The following is a 19,462-nucleotide window of genomic DNA, read 5'->3' as shown; positions in this document are numbered from 1 at the left end:
AGCTGTGCTGCCTCTGTTCAGAAATCTTCCTCTGACATTGTCAATCTGATTGTCATCTAGTGTCTGTTCTTCTCCTGGGAATTATGAATACTGAAAAAATACAGAAAGACAACTGTTACTACAGTAAAAAAAAAAGGAGAGATCTGTGATCCTGCCTATCTTGTACAGACCAAAGAATGCTTGGGGGGTTTGAATCTCCTTTTGGCCATTGCTGAAAAGGTTGTGTCCAGGCAGATGATATTAAGGCATGGCTGCCTGCAGTGCCACTTATTTTATAGCATTGGTGGTTCAACAAGAAATGTTGGAAGGATTGGATGAAATAGTGGCATTCATTTATTTCAGAGCACTGCCATCCGTTCTCACTGGTGCTCAAATTTTGCAAAGCCCTATCTGGCTTTTTTTTTCCCCCTCTACTTTGCAAGAAGTCTCTGAGACCATTAGGAGGATTAAGGAGGAAACATCTATCCAATGTTTTCAGTCTTCTGATTCAAATGATGTGGTGCAGTGTTTTACTGTACTGTAAGTCAGTGCAACTCCAATATGGGTGATGCTTGCATGAATCTCACTGTAGATAAAGCCAAAGTGATGTTGAATAGATTTGAGAAAGCTATCAAAAAATGAAGTCTGTCTTTCAGACTGAAAGTGTTTTGTCTCTGCCATATCCTGGCATTTTCAACATCGTGTGAAATACTAAAATTAGTTGTTCTGGCAACTGCTGGGACATCTGTCCTTTTGCATTTACATCTTAAACTTTAGCTTATATCTAATTTTATAACATTTTGCTTCTACAATGCAGTCAGGGTGTTGCATTGAGCCATGGCTAAATACTGCACCAAAAGTAATGTGAGGAGCTAAATGTTTTCAAAGCTTATATCGCTTTTTATTATGTCAAAGCTATGTCATTTGTACTGGGTTTTTACAAACTCCCATCATAGACTATGACGTGCTGAAAGGCAGGTTAGACTCATTCTGAATAAATGGAAATATCCTTGCTTACATCAGGAATGGTTTTGACCTACTGCATGTAGCAGGGTGTAGCAGATTAAAATGTTTTTATCAACTTCTGTTCTCAGGAAGGTTTTTAGCTTGTTTCTTTGCCGAATATTTTTAATGTATGCTGCTGGCAAGCTATTTGACTCGCTGCAAATTGCCTACAAAAAGGGTCCAGTGTATGGTACTGAATTAATTACCCTTCAAAGGCTGCTTACAGCAACATTGTCAGCAGGAAGAAATGAATGTACCTTACTAGCCTTTAGCTTAATTTCTCTGATTGAAGATTTTAATCAGAAATGTAATACAGTAAGTGACATCGTCTGGTAATGTGACACTTGCAAATTCACAAGTTGCTTGACAGAGTTCCACATCTGAGCCTAATGTCTCAGCCTGAGGTGCTCAGAGAATATTGGCAATTTAACACACAAAATAAAAGCAAAAAAAATAGCAGATAAGTAGTAGTAGAGCAAGGCAGAATGGTGGTGGAATAATAAAATTCCTTACAAGTAGTGAAAGAATGCATCTAGAATTTTAAGCTTCTATTTATATTTTAAATTAGAGATGTCAAACAAACTGCCTGACGGCAGAGAGCTGAGACCTGCAGAGCTGAGATCCTCAGTTACATGTGGAATGACCCATGAAACATTGACAGAGAAATCCTACTTCTTTCAGGCCACCTGCAACCCGTGGGAATCTCTGCTTTCTCTCAAAAAGCCAACTGCTCCCTCTGGAGTTGCAGATTTAGTACAGCTTGCCAGGGGAGTAGAAACATTTTTAATGCATTTGAAAACACTAAGGCAGCTTATCAGGGACATGTTCCTTCCCAGCTACTCCAAATTAGAAAAGACATTTTTGCACTTGCTTTCAAGTTAAAACAACTTGGATGGCCTTACTCCAAGATGATGCAATCGTTGCAAGTAGGTGACTGTTGGACAGTAGTATGAGTTATTTTTCCCCATGAGAAAGAAAAGCAGGCCAGTCACAAGTGTGTAGAATAAATCTTAGAGGCTCTGAGAACAGAAGAGGGACATATAGCACATTGAGGAGGCATAATGATCTTTAGAGGTTTCTCTGTTAAAATTAAGGAAAGCAGTGAGCGGTAGCAAGGTCCACAGCTTATCTGGAAAGAGGGTGAATGTTGAAGCAAGGAAGCGTGAAGTGGCAGTTGAGTATGAAGTGACATCACTGCAGGGAACATGCTCTAAGGCTTTGGTAAGGAAAAGAATTAAGTGAGGTCTTCTGCAAGCAGCAAAGCTGCAGGGAACCTACATGCCAGAATGCCCTTGGGCACGGTGGGCTGCTTTGTGAGCTGTCAGGGTACTGGGAAAGGAGAGAGAACCTACTGCAAACTGGGGGGTTGTTTGTTACCTCCCCGAGCCTTTGAGGTTAGTGCTGGTCATAAAATAACTGAAAAATGTTTTCAGACCTGCAGTAAATGCAAAAATTAAAACTAATTCTGATCAAAAGCTTAGTCAGAGATTTAGTAAGTGCTGGTAATTCAAGAAGGAGCCAGAGAGTAGAAGACTCTTCAACTTAGAGTAGGTAATAAAAAGACAGTAAATAATGGGGACAAACGTAGCAACACAGAGGCAGCCTTAGAACATTTAAAATCTAAACGATTGCAAAGACAGTTCAATACAGATAAATGTAGAATAATGAGGTTTATGAGTCTTCATCACATACTGTAGATGTGTGTGGATTGTAAAATATGACGAATAAAAAAGGAGCAAGCAAATTGAAAGATGTCTCAATATTATTTATGAATAATGAGAAAGTGAATGAGTAGAGGAAAGAAATACTATATATGAAATAATGAAGACTTTGATGAGTTGTTACCACACAAATCTGTGTGCTTGATAAAATATGAGGACAGAGTAGAGTCAGAAGACAGGTCTGTGTGGAATGAACAAACAGGAGTATGAGAATAAAGCACTGAATAACGATGGCTCTTCGGGGTCTCTCTCATGCCAATGTGTATTGTAAATATATGGAGTGCACTAATATAAAGTGATTAGAAAAGGAAAGGCAGGTCTGTTGATGTTAGAAATATGAGAAAACAATAGAAATTGGTATTTTCTGCTCTAACAAATCAAAGAGTAATTGAACCTGTCTGTTCTGTTGAGTGAGTCTTGTGAGTCTGTTGAGACACAAAACAGCTTGATTGCCTTCAGTGGAGCAGCAGGTTTTGCCCACAAACAGGGCCACAACCAATTTAGAATCACAGAATGATTTGGCATGGAAGGGACCTTAAAGATCATCTAGTTCCACTAGTGAAACTAGTTCCATTAGTGAATGTAGAAAACAAAAAGGTGGTAAATCAGAACTCTGTTTTGCATACTGTCAGTAATGCAGCCTCCCCCATTCCTCTGGGATTTATCAGCATCTTTGCTGAAAATCAGCAGCTTTCTATGTCCTGGAGCATGGAACTCATATTAGCAACTGTGGTGAATGGTGTACTTGCAAAGGGGTTAATTTTTACCAGTTACATTTTCTCAGGTCATAGTCAGCTGAGTTTGATGATATCATAGTGATAAATTAGCGCCCTGTCAGGTGGCTTTGGAGAATGGGGTCTTATGAAACAAGTCAGAATTTTCAGAAATTTATGGTCTCCAATTTGTCCGTATGATTTCATTGGATCATGATCAATTAATCTCTCAAGGGATATTTTTTAAATTCATATATAGACTCCTTATAACTTTCATCTGAGGAGCTATTAAGTTTTTCCTTTAGATTACATATTCACTGTGCAAAGGTAGAATATGTCTGTTGAGGTCTACCATGAAGTTAGAAATTGAGAGAGAAACATAACAATGTCTAAATTTATGCTTATTGTTTATATTGAGTAATTAATGACGGTTACCTTTGTAAGTATTCCATTGGTTTTGACCCTAAATGTCTTAATGTTATCAAAAGACTTCTGCATACACTGTTCACTTCGTTATATGAAACCACAGTTCCAGAAAGTATGTGCAATTGTATCATTAGATCCCAAGACCTGGATCTATTCAGCCGGTGGAGCTGCACTAATGTAGCATTCCTGATGGCACAGGGCAAAGTACTGAAAGGTGTTTCAGTGGAATGTAGCTGTGTAAGCCCTTAGAAAATCCCACTAGGTCCTAATCTGCACCATGATGGTATTTTACGTGTTATTCCTCATCCTTGATGAGACTTGTCTCCTTTGCATTTCAATCTTCAAATACATAAAAGGCTAAAGCTAAGAAAAAGAGAGTAATTACTTCGCCATTTCTGTGGCTAGTGTGAAAGTAATGGTCTTAAAGGGCAACAGTGGAGATTCAGATTAGACAGTAGGAAAAACTTGGCATGAGTAAAGCACTCGTACAGCAGCATTGGAATGGGTTACTTGGTGAGGTTATAGAGTTAGACAAGCATCTGTCTGGAGTAATGTAGATCTTACCTGAGGCAAAGGAATGGACAGGATAAAGTCTAGTATTTCCTTTCAGCTCTCATTTTCTATGATTCTGTGATCCTGTTAGCCTCCGATTAGACCCACTTAGTAATGAGTTCACTTCCCTGTCTGTTGACTTTGATGCATTCTGCTGTGCTGCCATATTCCAACCTCTTTACTGGAATGGGAGGATTTTTATGATGGAAAGTGGGTGTAAGTCCAACACATCCCAGAGGGAATTTAAAAGGGCATAAAATGTGATGGGGGATTGAGAAAAATGTATGTTACACTTGATTAGGTGCTCTCTGAATTTACCTATATAACTTTCTGAAGTTCGGTGAAGACTGTGTGTCTCGCTGCTGCCTTATCGCATTAATTCAGCTTTTTTTTAATGGGCAACAATGCCCTATTCTGAACAGCAGAGAATGAGATTTCATTCTCCCCTTTCACAAAGCATCACCCCCTAGAGCTGCAGCAAGCTAAATCACCCTATCAGTGAAACCTTTGCAGTGCTATTCAGTGGCAGAACAAATGGTATCCTGAAGTATAGCCGGAAATGGAAATATATTCTAGATACGCCGGCGATTCATGGGAGAGTCCGTATGTCGTCTTCATGAGATAATGGTTTTTCAAATCAATCTTTTGGACTTGTTTGAATTTTCATTCAAAATCAACAGTCACAATGATATGAGAGTAGTTCTGTCTGTCTGGGACAGAAGTACAGCACAGTTTCTGAAATCAATGCCCTTCTCACCCTTCTAATGTGTCTAACGTTGCCTTCTGCTCTTTTTGTTACAGACGGGCATGTGTCATTCGAGGCCAGGTGGTGGCAATAGATGGAACGCCTTTGGTTGGAGTGAATGTCAGTTTTCTGCACCACAATGAGTATGGATACACGATCAGTCGACAAGACGGAAGGTCAGACTTTCACGTATGGTCTTTCGCTGGTTTAGATTTGCATAGTTAGGGCCATCTACCACCTTCTATTCACGTACAAAATTTCCATTAACATCGCTGTTCATAGTGTGAATTGAGGATGGCATCTGGCCCTCTGCTCTGGGACCACATTTAGTCAGAGCTCTCTGTGGTAAAGGGAACAAAGAAGAAAGAGAAGAAAAAAACCTGGACAGCAACAAGATTACAGTGGCATTCAAACACCTGGAGTCAAAATGTGACAGCACTGCTGTAACAGCACCTTCTTGACATTTGAATGTTTTCACTAGTCAGGTTTTCCAGAGAATGCACTGTCTCTCCTTTTTTTTTTTCTTTTGTTAACTGTGAATCTTCCAAGTTTATTGAGGTGTCAATGAAGTTAATTCCTTTAGTTGATCACCTGAGCCACACAAGTAAAAGTGAGGACAGACTCTTTCCAGAGCCAAAATGGTTAAATTGCTGTTCCACAGCCAGTCCTGAACAATGCTGGCTTCCCTCTCTCCCCCAGCCTTGTAGGGCTGAATTCAGTTCTCAAAGGAGATGAAGTTCCTATATATTCTATATTGCACTCCAAGGTTGGCCATCCATTTGCAATAGGGTCATGATTTGCTCCTGACTTGAATTAAGCTGCTAAGGGCAGTTTAAGACTTCATCTTCCTCGGCTGTGTTGTGAATGACAAGAAATCAGAAGCTATCTTCCAACAGGGAAAGAGTGTAATTTGTCAGTGTTTCCACGATTTTTTTTTTTTTGTTTGGCTTTGTCAATTTATAAAAGTAAAGAGCATGCATATTTATTTTACCTTAGTTTATTGACTTTCAAATTGCACTACTGAAAGTTAGTAATTATCATTTCCTCTTTACGCTAGCCTGGATAAAGTTGTTGCATTAAAATATGCTACCTGTATATCGCTGTGAATGTAATCGGTGTCATTTGGGAAATGTGATGAGATATGCATAATTAAGTCTGACTTCTTATCACAGTTTGTTACCATCAAAACCCTCCGTAATAGATGCATTCAATAATACAGAGGGTGAAGTATCTATTTACAGGTTAACTTATGTTGCCTGATTATGGATGTCAGAAACTGAGAAAATTGAGACTCTCTGTATCGTGCCTTCTATGTCCCACTGTTTTGCAGCCCAAATATGCCAAAGATTCTTCACAACAGCTCCCAGAGGATCACCTGCCTTGTGAACAAGAGCTGATTCAGTTCTCAGTGCAATTAATCGGCATCTTTCCCAAGAATTTCATATCCTGCACAGAGGGGTTTCCTGCTCGGTGTACTCAACCTTTTCCTTCTGCTCCTTTTAGAAAAAGGGAAAAGGATATGTTAATAGGGAAAAGGCCTAACAGCCTTTAAGACTTCTTATTCTGCATGCTGTACCTGCACAGATTATGAGTAGCATCCCTTTTCTGGGCTAGGAATTTCTTTTCACATAAACCGAAGTAACTGGGTCCACACTGTTGTTACAGATGACTCGTTAGTATCGATTCTAGTTGATAAATAGAGGGGAGATAGGCCAAGTAACAGTGAAGTACTGTGCCTTGCTATTGATACATACAGGGAGAAGGCACAGAGAGGTAAAGCTTCTTCATGGATACCAAGGTGATGCCAGGAAGGTATGCTTGAATGATTTCATGTAGTAGATTAAGGGCTGTAATGAGCAACATGAAGTTTTCGTTTGTGATGCATTGAAAGTTGTGGTAATCTGATGCTAAAACAAAAAGAAACAAAGCATTTTGTTTTCTCATTTCCAGTTTTGACCTTGTGGCTGTTGGAGGCATCTCTGTCACTCTAGTTTTTGACAGATCTCCTTTCATATCTGAAAAAAGGACACTTTGGTTGCCTTGGAATAGATTTATCATCGTAGACAAAGTTGTAATGCAAAGAACAGAGTCGGACACACCATCTTGTGACATCAGTAGTTTTATCAGCCCAAATCCAATTGTACTCCCTTCACCCTTGACAGCATTTGGAGGGTCCTGTCCCGAAAGAGGATCTGTTATTCCAGAGCTTCAGGTAATGAAAAGACTTTCAAATTAACAATTTGTTCAGTTGCAGAAGAAGTTCTAGACAATTTTAGAAGATGATACCAAATAGCGAGCCATTAACTGCTGTGATGTTATTCACTTGTCAGAATGACATCAATGCATCTCTCTCTAGTACTGTTTCACAACGTGCTTTTCTCTTTTGTTCTTTATTTTTAGTTAATATTTTAAGGTGCTTATTTCTTACCTCCAAGTAGAAGAAAGTGGGGAGGCCTAACATGATTTATTATTGAAATCCTGATTTATTTATAGTGACGCACAAATCCGTTCCTAGGTTACAGATAAACAGTACAACTTCCCCATATATCAATGTGAGACATGACCCAAGATGCTTTGTAGATTCCCAGGGATGTTTCATCTGTCCGTGTCTCCTAGTTCTTTACCATGGCATCTCCAGATATATTTTAGCTTCTTGGTTTTTATTACTTTCTTTCCAAGGCAGAGCAGTTTTAACATGATCTTTAGGATTGTTTTTATTTAAATGTCTTTTTTTTCTTGACACTCCCTTAAGTGTTTAGAGGCAATTTCTAATTAACCTTGTATTTAACTATTCTTTTATTTGGGACTTAAAAAAGATAGCGTGAGTCAAACACCCAACAAAATACAACTACACAGGTTTAAGATCGCAAGACCAGGTTGGATGGGGCCTTGAGCAACCTGATCTAGTGGAATGTGTCCCTGCCCATGGCAGGGGATTGGAACTAGATGATCTTCAAGGTCCCTTCCAACCCAAACCATTCTATGATAACGATTGTGCTAACCCCTGTAATTTTTAGTATGTTGTTTGAGCAGTTAGAGTTCAAGAAATAAGGCCTCTTTTGAGTTCTTTTTAAATTTCACTGAGCAAGTCTGGAAGATATTTTGCAGAATGCCTGTAGAGATGAGTATTTCCAAACTTTTCTCTTTTTTTTTCTTGTAAAAATGTTGCTACTGATTAAGGGCCTTTATTCTACATGTAAGAGACCTCCAATTTAACTCAATGATGTCGAAACATCTCTGTAACTATTCAAAACATTATCATGTTTCAGCCAGTTTATGGCCATAGTGTTGCTTCACAGAACGTACCAAGTGAAACTAATGACCATAAATTAAGAATAACTGATGCACACTAGTAAGAAGAAACTGGGTCACATCACTCCATATGAGGTATTCCTGGGTCGTCTTTAAACAGTGAGGTAGTCAAAGATGCAGTCTACTCAGAGAGAGACTGTCCCTGGTCCTTTTTTTGTCATTGGAGGGTCCTTAGAGTGTTAAGTTTCATTGTACAGTACTGGGAAATGAACAAAAAGTAACCCAGAATAATAGGAGAAGGCAATATATTAGCATATATTAATGCATGAATATTTCTTCCTGCTTTTCTGTTAAAGAATGAGAAGAGATGTCAGATGTATGACAGAGGGGGCAGCTGGGATGTCAGCAGGAAAGAAGGGGAACACTGCAAATCAGGAACAAGAAAGGGAGCAGGATTTCCCTGGCAACACTGCATTTCATATGTCGAAACAACAAGTGCTGGCAGGCCTCCAGCTGTACTGCAGCAATCCTGTGACAGTGATGCTGTTGCAATCTGTAAATAAAATTGTTTTGAAAGTGAAGTAATCTCTTGTTAAACCAGAAAAATCGAAAAACTGGGGAGCATAAACAAAACAGTTTGTATTTTTCCAAGCTTGACAAATTTAACATTGTGACAGGTTGGCTTGTTACTACGGAAATACACTAAAATCATTAACCTTATTAAGCACAGTCTAGTTTTCAGTGGCTTTTAAGTGACTGCGGTGGCATCCTCCAAGAAGCTCCTCTCTTCTCTTGCCTGCTCTTCCTCACAGTCTGTCCCAGAAGAGCTCCTCTCTTTCAGGAGATCACAAGAGCTAAATCCCTTTTTGTAGCTCCAAGACCCACATCATTCAAAAGGTCAAGGCCAAGTTTCTTTTTTTCCCCTCACAAGCTTGCAGTCTTTGCAGTCCCTCTAGTTGCTGAGAGCTTATCATCATTGCAGCCAGGAACTGATCCCTACCCCACAGTGGGCACATCCAAGGCAGCTTTAATCCAGGTGATTCAGACAGCGGCACTGACAGCGGTGCCGTGGGATTTGAACTCTCTTGCACACCCTAGGGACTTACTGGTTAGCTGGATGACTCTGACGCCCAGACTGTTTCATCTTCAGTGCCGTGGGTCCCCAGTTAGCTCGTTAGGTTTCTTACGCTGTGCCTTCCTATGCCATGCCCCTTCTGGCTGGAGCTTAGCCTCGCTGCGAGGACTTCTGCACAGAAGATGGTTTAGCAGGAAGGTTTGTTTTCTTTCTTAGCTCTCCCCAAGTTAGAGTTATTACCTCCAAAGCAGGATAATGTCTTCAGATCTTAATGTAATACATAAAGTGTGTGCATATTGAAAAAAAAAGTTTTTAATTGTATTCTGATTAAGAACACTCATTAAGTAAACCAAATAATAAAGCCAAGCTAAAGCTGTAGAGCTCATATGTACGAGTATGTCCACAGAGATAGTATTTGCTCCTCAGTAGGTAGGAGTAAAGCATTGGAGGAAGAGGATTTTTATCAAAATAGACAGACCGCCATCCAGTAAGTTGACCAAGCAGTTTCCGGCATTGGATATTTTGTAATATGCCTGGCTGTTGCTGAAATAAACACCGAAAACCATCAGTGTTTTAAGTGGTACTGTGCTCACATCATGACTGTGAAATGTAAAAGCAGCACCTATTGTTATTATTATAATTTTGCCTTTTTCTTGGCTGTAGATATAATGATGTGGCTTTTTTCCAAGGTGGTCCAGGAGGAAATCCCAATTCCTTCAAGTTTTGTGAAGCTGAGTTATCTCAGCAGTCGAACACCAGGGTATAAAACTTTGCTGCGCATTATTTTGACACACACAACCATCCCTTCTGGAATGAAAAATGTCCATCTGATAGTTGCTGTTGAAGGACGTCTGCTTCAGAAATGGTTTCCTGCTGCAGCCAATTTGGTCTACACATTTGCCTGGAATAAGACAGATATATATGGACAGAAGGTTTCTGGTCTGGCCGAGGCTATGGGTATGTAGAATCACCTTGATGTAAGCAGAAGTGCTGCCGCACATGAAGCTGGGGAAATACGGGTTATAAATTTTGTTGCTGCACTTACATTCTTGTAAATCAAATGCCTCTTTAGCTAAAGTGACTCATATGATTTCCTAAGAACACTTATTTTTTTGTTCTTCCAATGTCATCTTTCTAATTTAATCAATTTGAAAATCCCCTTTTCCCTCAGAGAATGGTTATGTACTAACGGCATTATATTCAGCTGTCTTTGTTTTTGAACATTACTTTGAATGTGACCTTTGGTGTGTCATTGTTTCTGTCATTTTTTGGCTGTGACATTTAAAATGTCATTTCCACTTAGGGTTTACCAAATTCTAACTTTTAGGCATCCTTTCTTACTACATTTCACATGCCCAACAGTTAAAACTTCTTGATTTGTTGTTTAAGGATGTTTATACGAACATCATCATGTTTCATAGGCTTTCTCTACCAAGCAGCACAAGCAGCTATTCTGAGCATTGCTACAGAAGTGCTGTCTGTGCAAATACATTTTATTTAGCCAGCCATTCTTTTCATTAATTTCATTATTTGGTTTTTAAAAGGCTTGCTATTTTTTTAATTGAATTTGAAGTTATGTTCCTTAATGGACTAATCTTATAGATACTTTCCATTAAGATTATTTACCTTGCCAGCAAAGCTTAGTATTGTGAATAAGCCCTATGCACTTCCTTAGCAGTTTTGTTTTGCTTTGTAAGTCAGGGGAGTTATAGCGGGCTATAAAACAAGAATAGCAAGGGCTACATGGAGCCATCCACCCTCGCAAGGAACATTCCTCATTCCGTATATGAAAATGCTGTTCTGGGGGGCAGCCAGAAGCTCTCTTCAGAAGGGTGAACAACTTTTCAAAGGGGTTGGTCAGGTGCTGGCACTGACACCAGAGAGGGCTCTGAACATCCCAGGTATGGCACGTGGTGGAGAGCAGGAGTGCCCTTTTCAGCCCATGAAACCTCCTTCTTAGGGGGCAGATCTAGCCCTAGCCTATTGCAGATATAGATTCCTGCTAGTATTTTGCAGTGAGGGAAGGTATGAAGTGGGTTGTTGGCTTCACTTATACATAATTGTGCGACTCCAGAAATGAACAAAAATTCCCGTGTGCCCTTTGGCACTCCCACGGGTGATCAGGCAGGACCAGATGGGTCACTGGTGCCACTTGGGGCTTTCCTCGGCACAGCTACATGTGCCCTGTATTCACTCTGCCACTGCACGGTAACAACATGTTTGAGAGGGAACCGTTGAGTATACCTGCTCCCTCTGCATTGTTTAAGAGTCTTATGATGATCATGAAGTCCAGTACGAATCTGGACTTTAAAACAATTCAAGTGAAATACATAACATCTTGTGAAATGATACTGTAGTTACAGATTCCCAAATTAGAAGTAGATGAGTGTGTATGTTTAAATATGAATAAAGTTTACACAATAGTGCTGGATAACAACTTTTAAATTATTTAATTGGTGCTTAATTTTTTTTCTTAAAGTTTAGTTTAATTATGCTTCTTGCAAAATAGAAGTAAAAATCTTCATATTTTAATTGCATAGTTAGCATGCTTTGTTAGATTCCAATAAAGCGTTATTTAATTTGACACACTGTAGTACTTGGGGACCTTTATATGCATCCATTATATGAATTTTTGTCAAAATAATTTCTTCTGCCAGTATATTACCAATATTTAATAATGCATTCTGTTCAGTTTTCATTTTAATTAAATTAAATTGCAGCAGGTTGAAGTCCTGGAACTCAGGAATACAACCATCTGTCTTTGGTTTTCTAAATACTATAAACATCTTTATTTTCGTTCGGGGTTATTGACAGCAGCGATCACATAACCAGTTACAGAAAAGAAGACTTCCTGAGCATATTTCCACACACAAGTGGTTCTGTTTAAATTTGTTGGAGAAATGTTTGCTGGCCTTCGTCTAGTCCCCAAGTCTCTAACAAGAGGCCATTTTCACTTCTCAGAGTAACAGCTGAGATGATAAAGTAACATTCTTTGTTCTGAATAAAAAAACATCACGTGGATGTTGACACACAAAACCTTGGTGGTAAAGTCTGTGTTCCTTTGTAATTCAACAGAGGAAATGGAAGGATTTCAGTAGAAACCTCAATAAATTGATCTCCATACATGCTCATCCTTACTCCTGCAAGCACTTGCATCCCACAGAGCAGCATGAAGTGGTGTGCCAGGACTAACCCTTCTGGCTGTGAATATAAACCAGCTCTCAAGCAGAATAGGCTTAGGTCTTCTCTGTTTTTTACTCTACTTGTTACTTTGGTTGAGTTCATTGTATTAGTTGTTTGAAGATGCTGATAAGTACAAATATTCAGGAGAGGTTGAAGCAGAGGTTACTGTCCTGTTTGTCTTTTATTTCTCACCTGTGTTTTGGCAACAGCCTTTAAACTGTGATATGCTGGCTCTACTAACAAATTAGCGTTCATTTTTCTAAATAGCGGTATGATAAGAATAGATACTTGATACAGATGATTTCAGTAAACCTTTTGAAATCCATTTGGAGACTGCAAAGGACTGTACTTGCTGGCTGTTAGTGTCCAAAAAACATAGTCAGTCACTGCAGTTCTCCATGCACTGAAAGCTCAGTCACCTCAGAAAAAGGCTGTAAATTAATTTGACCAGAAAATAACACCCCACAATGAGGGTAAGCTGACTGAGATTGTTGGTTTACTTCCAAAATTACATCTTGCAAAACCTGCCTGTAACAAAAGACTTATTTTTCAAGTGGCACTGCAGTCACTTGGTTGACTTTACAATTGTTACGCTTCACCTTGATTACTTTGCATGCAAAATGATTCAGAGGACATTTTCATGGATGGTACATCAGTACCTCCAGTTAAATATTTCAGGAGACCCTACTTTAAGATTACACAGCTGTTCCTTTTTGGAGCATAGACTACTTTTGTAAGTGTAAGTATACACAGAAACACAGTTGTAGACACACATGAAGTGAGCATATGTCTAAGTGTCTCTCACGGGTAAGGGACACAAAGGCAGCTATGCACAATAACTATGAGAGCAGGGAACAGTGAACTTTTAAGGAAGGGGTTGATAACCTCTAGAGGGTATTCAGCAGCTCGGAAACAGCAGCTGTATGCCGCAAATAGCAGACGCTTTACAGTGCTAACTACAGTCCTGGTGAACGTGCCACTGTGAATCCATCAGCACAGATTCTCAGGTGGTGTGAATTGTTATACCTCCCTTGACCCGGGTATCATCAGCATGGTACCTTGCAGCAGCTGATGAACTGTCCTGTGGGTCTGTAATGGTTCACTGAGCCAGGCTGAGTGACTTTGAACTATAGGTCTTTACTCTTTTCAAGTATACACGTCTGACCCAGGATTGAATATGTTAAGTGCATGAATGGAGTAACGATGCTAACGTGTAGGTGGCAAGTGTGGGGTTGCTTCATAGGAAAAATCTGCCCTTTATCTTCTCTCTGCATTGACACCTAGAAAATAGCGTGTTTGGTTACTGAACCTTGATGGCTCATCCCAGCACAGGATGTGGCTGTTCTAGAAGCAGCTCCATGCCTGGAGCTGGGCGCTCGGCCCAGGGAGTTACCCAGAAACATTGCTGATATTAGTCATAAGAACTTCTGTAACAGAAAAATGGGACAGAGTGGCTGCTGGGCCCTCACACTGAAACCTATAAAGTTTGAAACATACAATATTTACAGTACTTAAGGAGATGTGATTTTTAAAAGTCAGAGTTTAGTTGCAAAAACAGGTTCTTTCTGCTAAAATGGTGAAGCAGCTCTAAGGGAAGTTGCTGTAAGGAACAGCTTTCAGTTTGCCATAAAACATTTATCTTACGAACACAAATGCTCCCTGCTGTAGCTGGTCAAAATGTTTTGATTGCATCCAATACTGGAAATTTAATTTTAATTTAATGGAAATTAAAATATTTTTAATGACACTTTTATTTTGAAAAGGCTGAACTATCTCAATATTGCCTAGGTCAAAATAACATTCTTCCTTTATGAATGAATGAGTTGCACTGAAATCTAAAAAGGTTAACTAGAGGAGATAAATAACTTTCAAAAAAAAAAAGGTTGGTATATTAGAGATACCAAAATTGAATTTTGAAGAGTGTTTTTTTTGTTTTACTGAAGTACTAAAGGGAAGGTTTTTTGGTCAGTTTGAGTGCCACCAAAACTCAGCATCCTTAGGGAAATGCAAGATTTTCCGCAGGTATTTGACCAGCTGTAGAGAGGAGCCATGTGATGTGTAAGCCTGTTAAGATGTTTAATTCTAGAAATTTCCAGCTTGGCAATCCATTTCTGCATAACTACAGTTTTTATAATTAGCAAACAAATTAAACTCAGTTTGTTTTAACATGGATTTTTTTCTATTTAAGCTGTTATTCACGTAATTAGCAGAAATGCAATAAACAAGTCAGGAGCCATTGGAAGAGATTTATACTCCATAAGAAATCCATAAGTGATACAACAGAAAATTTTCTGCTTTGAAACAGTAGTAACTATACCTGTAATAACATACTAATCTCTTAAAACCCTTTTTTTTAAAAAAAAAAACATTCAACAATAGCAATCAGGCAGAGGAAAATTAGTGGCATCGTTACTTGAGAGATGAATATCAAAGCCTGGAATGAAAAATTACCTCGTAGTTCACAGAGGAAAAGGTAGACTGATAGATCTGTAATTATTTGTTTGCAGTGTCGGTGGGATATGAATATGAAACATGTCCTGATTTTATTCTGTGGGAGAAGAGAACAGTAATCCTTCAAGGCTTTGAAATGGATGCTTCAAATCTGGGAGGCTGGTCTATAAACAAACACCATGTGTTAAATCCACAAAGCGGTAAGTCCTTCCTTTATTAACTAGCCATGCAGAAGTAGAATACAAATTTTAAAGGAATTAATTGTTCAGATTTTAAGCATTACACTTCCTAATGTGTAATCCTCTTTGTTTGAGTGTGCACCCTCATTTATTGAGAACTGAACTGTAAATGCCACCTGAAAGGATATTTTTAATGTTCTGGCTCCCAGGTATTAAACACTAATATCACAAATTCTTGTGCTCGCTAACACGTTTTGGCCGTTTGGATGGAAAAAGAGCATACTAATTGGGTTCATCCTCACACTGTTGGTATAGAAATAACCATCTTTTAGGTCAGTTTGTAGTGTTATATTCTCAGTGAAGTGTCTACACCCCTAATTCATCCTATGACTAACCTCCGTTAGTAGCATCACAGCACCAGGGAGAACAAACCATGCAGGAAAACAGACCAGCTGAGTGAGAGGCAGCACTTCCAAAACCACGCTGCCAGTCCGGTATGCTGAAGCTTTTGCGGCTGCCCGCTCTGTGGAGAAGCACAGTAAGTTTATTTTTCAGGACAAGCAATCTGGCACCTTTCAAAGCGTTAGAAATAAACAACTGTAAATGCTTTTGGTGTCATAACATTAACCTGCATAGAGATTCTTCAAGCGTGGAGACTTGAATCAGTTTTCTCATGGCTTTTGTTTTATTCCTGGGGGTATTTATTTTTCTCCTTAGCATCTATAATCAGGAATTAGTGGGATTAAATTATTAAAACAATACTTGTAGATAAATTATGACAACTAGAAAAATATGGGTTTGCCAATAAACAGATATCTCACTGTCTGAGGGGAGAGAACTTGGAGTCAGATTTCAGCACTTATAAATCAGCAGAGTATTGGATTCTGTAAAGTTCTCTCAATTTGCTCCAGCTGACAGTCTGTCCACTAAAATCTATTTCCATCTGCAAACTTCTGTTAACAAAGATTCATGCACAGATATATGGCCGTCAGGTTTTTACAAGTTCTGTTGTTGAATGCGCAGCTACAGTATAAATATTCCAAATACAAAAGGTCAGATTTAGTTTGTAAATTATCTGGATTTCTGTTTTGATTTAAAATTGTTTGACATTTTAAACAGCGGTTCTTTCATACCCTGTCTTATTGGTTTGTATAGATTGTCTCTTTTAAATGCCAGCTATTGACATTTAACACAAAGAGAAATCTGACCTCAGTCAGCTCAGCCCCCAACTGCGAGCCCCACAGTCTACTCCTTAGTGCCAATTTACCACTTGCATAGTTTAATTTCAAGACTAAATTGCTGGCAGTAACTCCAATTTATATGACTATGTGCTAACTGCAGTGGTTACTGCGATAATTCACCCCATAGGCACTAACATATTCTGAGATACTGTAAAGTATACGATTATAATCTGAGCAGGGCCAAGTCATTGCTTTCCTGAGCACGGGGTATGTGGTGACAAATTGCTTCCTGGCCCCGTCTCAGCTGTGTGGCTGAGAACCCCAGAGAGCACTGACCCGTCAGCCATACACCACCGCCTCTGAAATCATCCAGGCTCGGTCCGCTACCCTGACCCAGTAACAAGGATGGGGAATGTGCAGCTTCTTATACCTGCTCCTCTTCCTCACATATTTCCACTGTGCTGGGCATGATCAAGGCTGAAGTCAGGGGAAAGCTGCTAAACAGCTTTATTCATTACTTACAGAGGCACAAACTGGGGAGGGGACAGCATAAGCATGTCTGACTTGAACTCAGTGGGTCTCTTCTGTTTACAGTTTGCAAGTGAGAGCATCTCCAGTGAGGATGACAAAGCCCAGCCAGAGCTCACTGATGTCTCAGATGTTCCTCTTGATTATAATGGGCTTTGAGCATGCTCTCCTGGCTCATACATAGGAACTCAAAAAGCAGTTAAGAGAAGAACAATGACTATACCATAGCTAGTGCACACCTAACAGAGCAGCCTGTAGGGTGGTATTAAAGCAACAAAACCAAATAATGAACTGTGTTAACAAGCGTGCTTCTGGTCTTCTCTAGAAACTAGTGAACTGCTCTTCCATTTCAGATATGTAAACTGTACTTTAAATAAGAACAAGAATGTGATTCAAACTTAGCATTATACATTTCAGACTTATCTCAATGCCACAGTGAGTGAAATGAAAACCATGAGTAGCCTTCTCGAATATTAAGATATTGAGATTTTTGACTTTAATTAAAGCATTCCCTCTGTATGTATGAAGAGCTGCTCTTTTCAGAAGCATGAAACTTGCATCTGTTTTTGAAACACCATCAGTGGATTGACTACAGAAATAGCACTGGAATGTAACATAAATGTCTTTCTAGAAATTCTCTATTGCAAATTACAATTTTGTTTTCAAACTTAAACTAGAAGCACTTTGCTTGGTTAGTTAACTAGTCCTGAAGAGCTTATATCTAACTTCAGCCACTAAGCCTTGTTTTCCAGCAGGTCTGCTGCTGTGCGCAATGTTCCTACTCAGAGACAGGGTGGGTATGCTTACCTCCCTCCTTATTCATTTTAGAGATGTTACAAAATAAACTAAATACAACAGAAAAGTTGTAAAAATAAATAGACGCGGTTTTACAGAATTGCACTTCATAGCACAGTCTAAGCTGTAGAGGTACAAGTATTGACATGCAGAAACCAGAGCAAGTAAAAACTGTGTTCAATTGCCAGATGTAAGTATCTTTAAAAAAAAAGAAAGAAAAGAAAGATGTCCGATTCCAGCTGCATACATATGAAATAACATATATTGTTCCAATGTGGCTGTCACTGGAAACTCAGGCTTTCTAAATATATATGGTTTTGCATCAGTCTGACTGTTAGGTTAACAGAGGGTCACATCCTGTTCGCAGCTGAACTAAACTGTTCTTTTCCCGCTTTTTTCCCCCCCCCTCCAGTTTAGAGGTTTGATCACTTCTAATTCATGACATGATTAGAGTTTAATGTTTTCTAACACAAAGGTTTTGGTCACTTTGGAAGATCTTCGGGGCGTTTCTCATAATCAAGAATAGAACACATACTATAAATACTAGTTCCTGTATAGAGTCCTTTTAAAGGCACGTATATCTCATGAATACAAATGAGTGTGCTATTAACTGATTTTTTCAGAGTATTCTCTGAATTAGATTTTTCTTCTGATGGGCAAGTGTATTGATTCCATTTTTATTTATCTGGGGGAAGGAGGAGTAATTTTACAGGGACTTCATGTTTTACGGTAATTTCAGCCCCGGTGCAACACAGCACCGGCTAAAATTAAAGCAGCAGCTCAAAAGCCTGAAATTAAGCACATGCCTACATTTATTGACAGTAAAACATATTCTCCAGAGCCCTAATTATTTACTGGCATTTGGATGAGGCAGTTGAAATATTACCATTACATTGTTAACTTCAGACAAAAGGCAGCATCTTCATTGAGAAGTATTTTTATCTGGTGCGTAAGGGAGGATATTGCCATTAATTTTACTGGCGTATTTCCAAGATGCTTTTTTTAAGCCAATGTTCAAACAAGTAACTGTATTCAGTCCTCTACTGTTCAGAAATAATGTTTTTAAAATATAATTCCCTTCAAAATAGTTATGGCAACACTCAGTAATTTACAAGGAGAATTTTCACTTCAGACTTACCTGAAAGCCACAAAAAAATCGTTTAACAAAAGTTGGTAAAGTCAGTACATAAATACAGGGAGAATTCAGACGTGTCTCAACATGTACTTCCTGCAGTATCTAGAACATGCTCATTTCCCGGTGTAAGAGTCCTCCAGAAAGTATATTCCCTTATGTTTATTCCTTTAATCGTGCCACTTTTCTGAGCCCACATACTGGGCTTTCAAAGGGAAACGAGATTTTGGACTTTGTCTAAAACGATGGCTATTTCTGAGTGGAAAATAGATAAAATCTTACAATATGTCATTTTAAAGGTACCTCTTAACTGTATTACCACATTGTTATTTAAAATAAACACTACAGCTATCAGATTGATAAAAATACACGTTTGTACTGATTTCTGGTATCACCAGCCTAGCAGCAGGGAAGACTTTCAACAACATATGCTGCAGAGCAATGCTACAATATTGACACACTGGAAAGTTGTTTTAAAATTTATGGCAGAACTTAATATATTCTTGCTGGTAAGAAATCCACTTATGCCTCAGAATTACTCCTTG

General features: G+C 39.0%; 1 protein-coding gene across 2 annotated transcripts in view; it reads left to right on the top strand.

Annotated features, from left to right (window-relative positions):
• The window catches only part of TENM1 (teneurin transmembrane protein 1), a 250,817-nt gene that overhangs the window by 169,125 nt on the left and 62,230 nt on the right, over positions 1-19,462 (top strand). For both annotated transcript variants that reach the window (XM_068412163.1, XM_068412162.1), the window contains 4 exons: positions 5,198-5,317; positions 7,092-7,353; positions 10,158-10,425; positions 15,159-15,302. In XM_068412163.1, coding sequence (XP_068268264.1) covers positions 5,198-5,317; positions 7,092-7,353; positions 10,158-10,425; positions 15,159-15,302 — 794 coding nt within the window. The remainder of the gene's footprint in view (positions 1-5,197; positions 5,318-7,091; positions 7,354-10,157; positions 10,426-15,158; positions 15,303-19,462) is intronic.

The sequence above is a fragment of the Nyctibius grandis genome, chromosome 13 (assembly GCF_013368605.1).
Source record: "Nyctibius grandis isolate bNycGra1 chromosome 13, bNycGra1.pri, whole genome shotgun sequence".
In the NCBI taxonomy this organism is placed as follows: domain Eukaryota; kingdom Metazoa; phylum Chordata; class Aves; order Nyctibiiformes; family Nyctibiidae; genus Nyctibius; species Nyctibius grandis.
The sequence above is the reverse complement of the archived record's forward strand: the minus strand, read 5'-3'. Positions and strand labels throughout refer to the sequence as shown.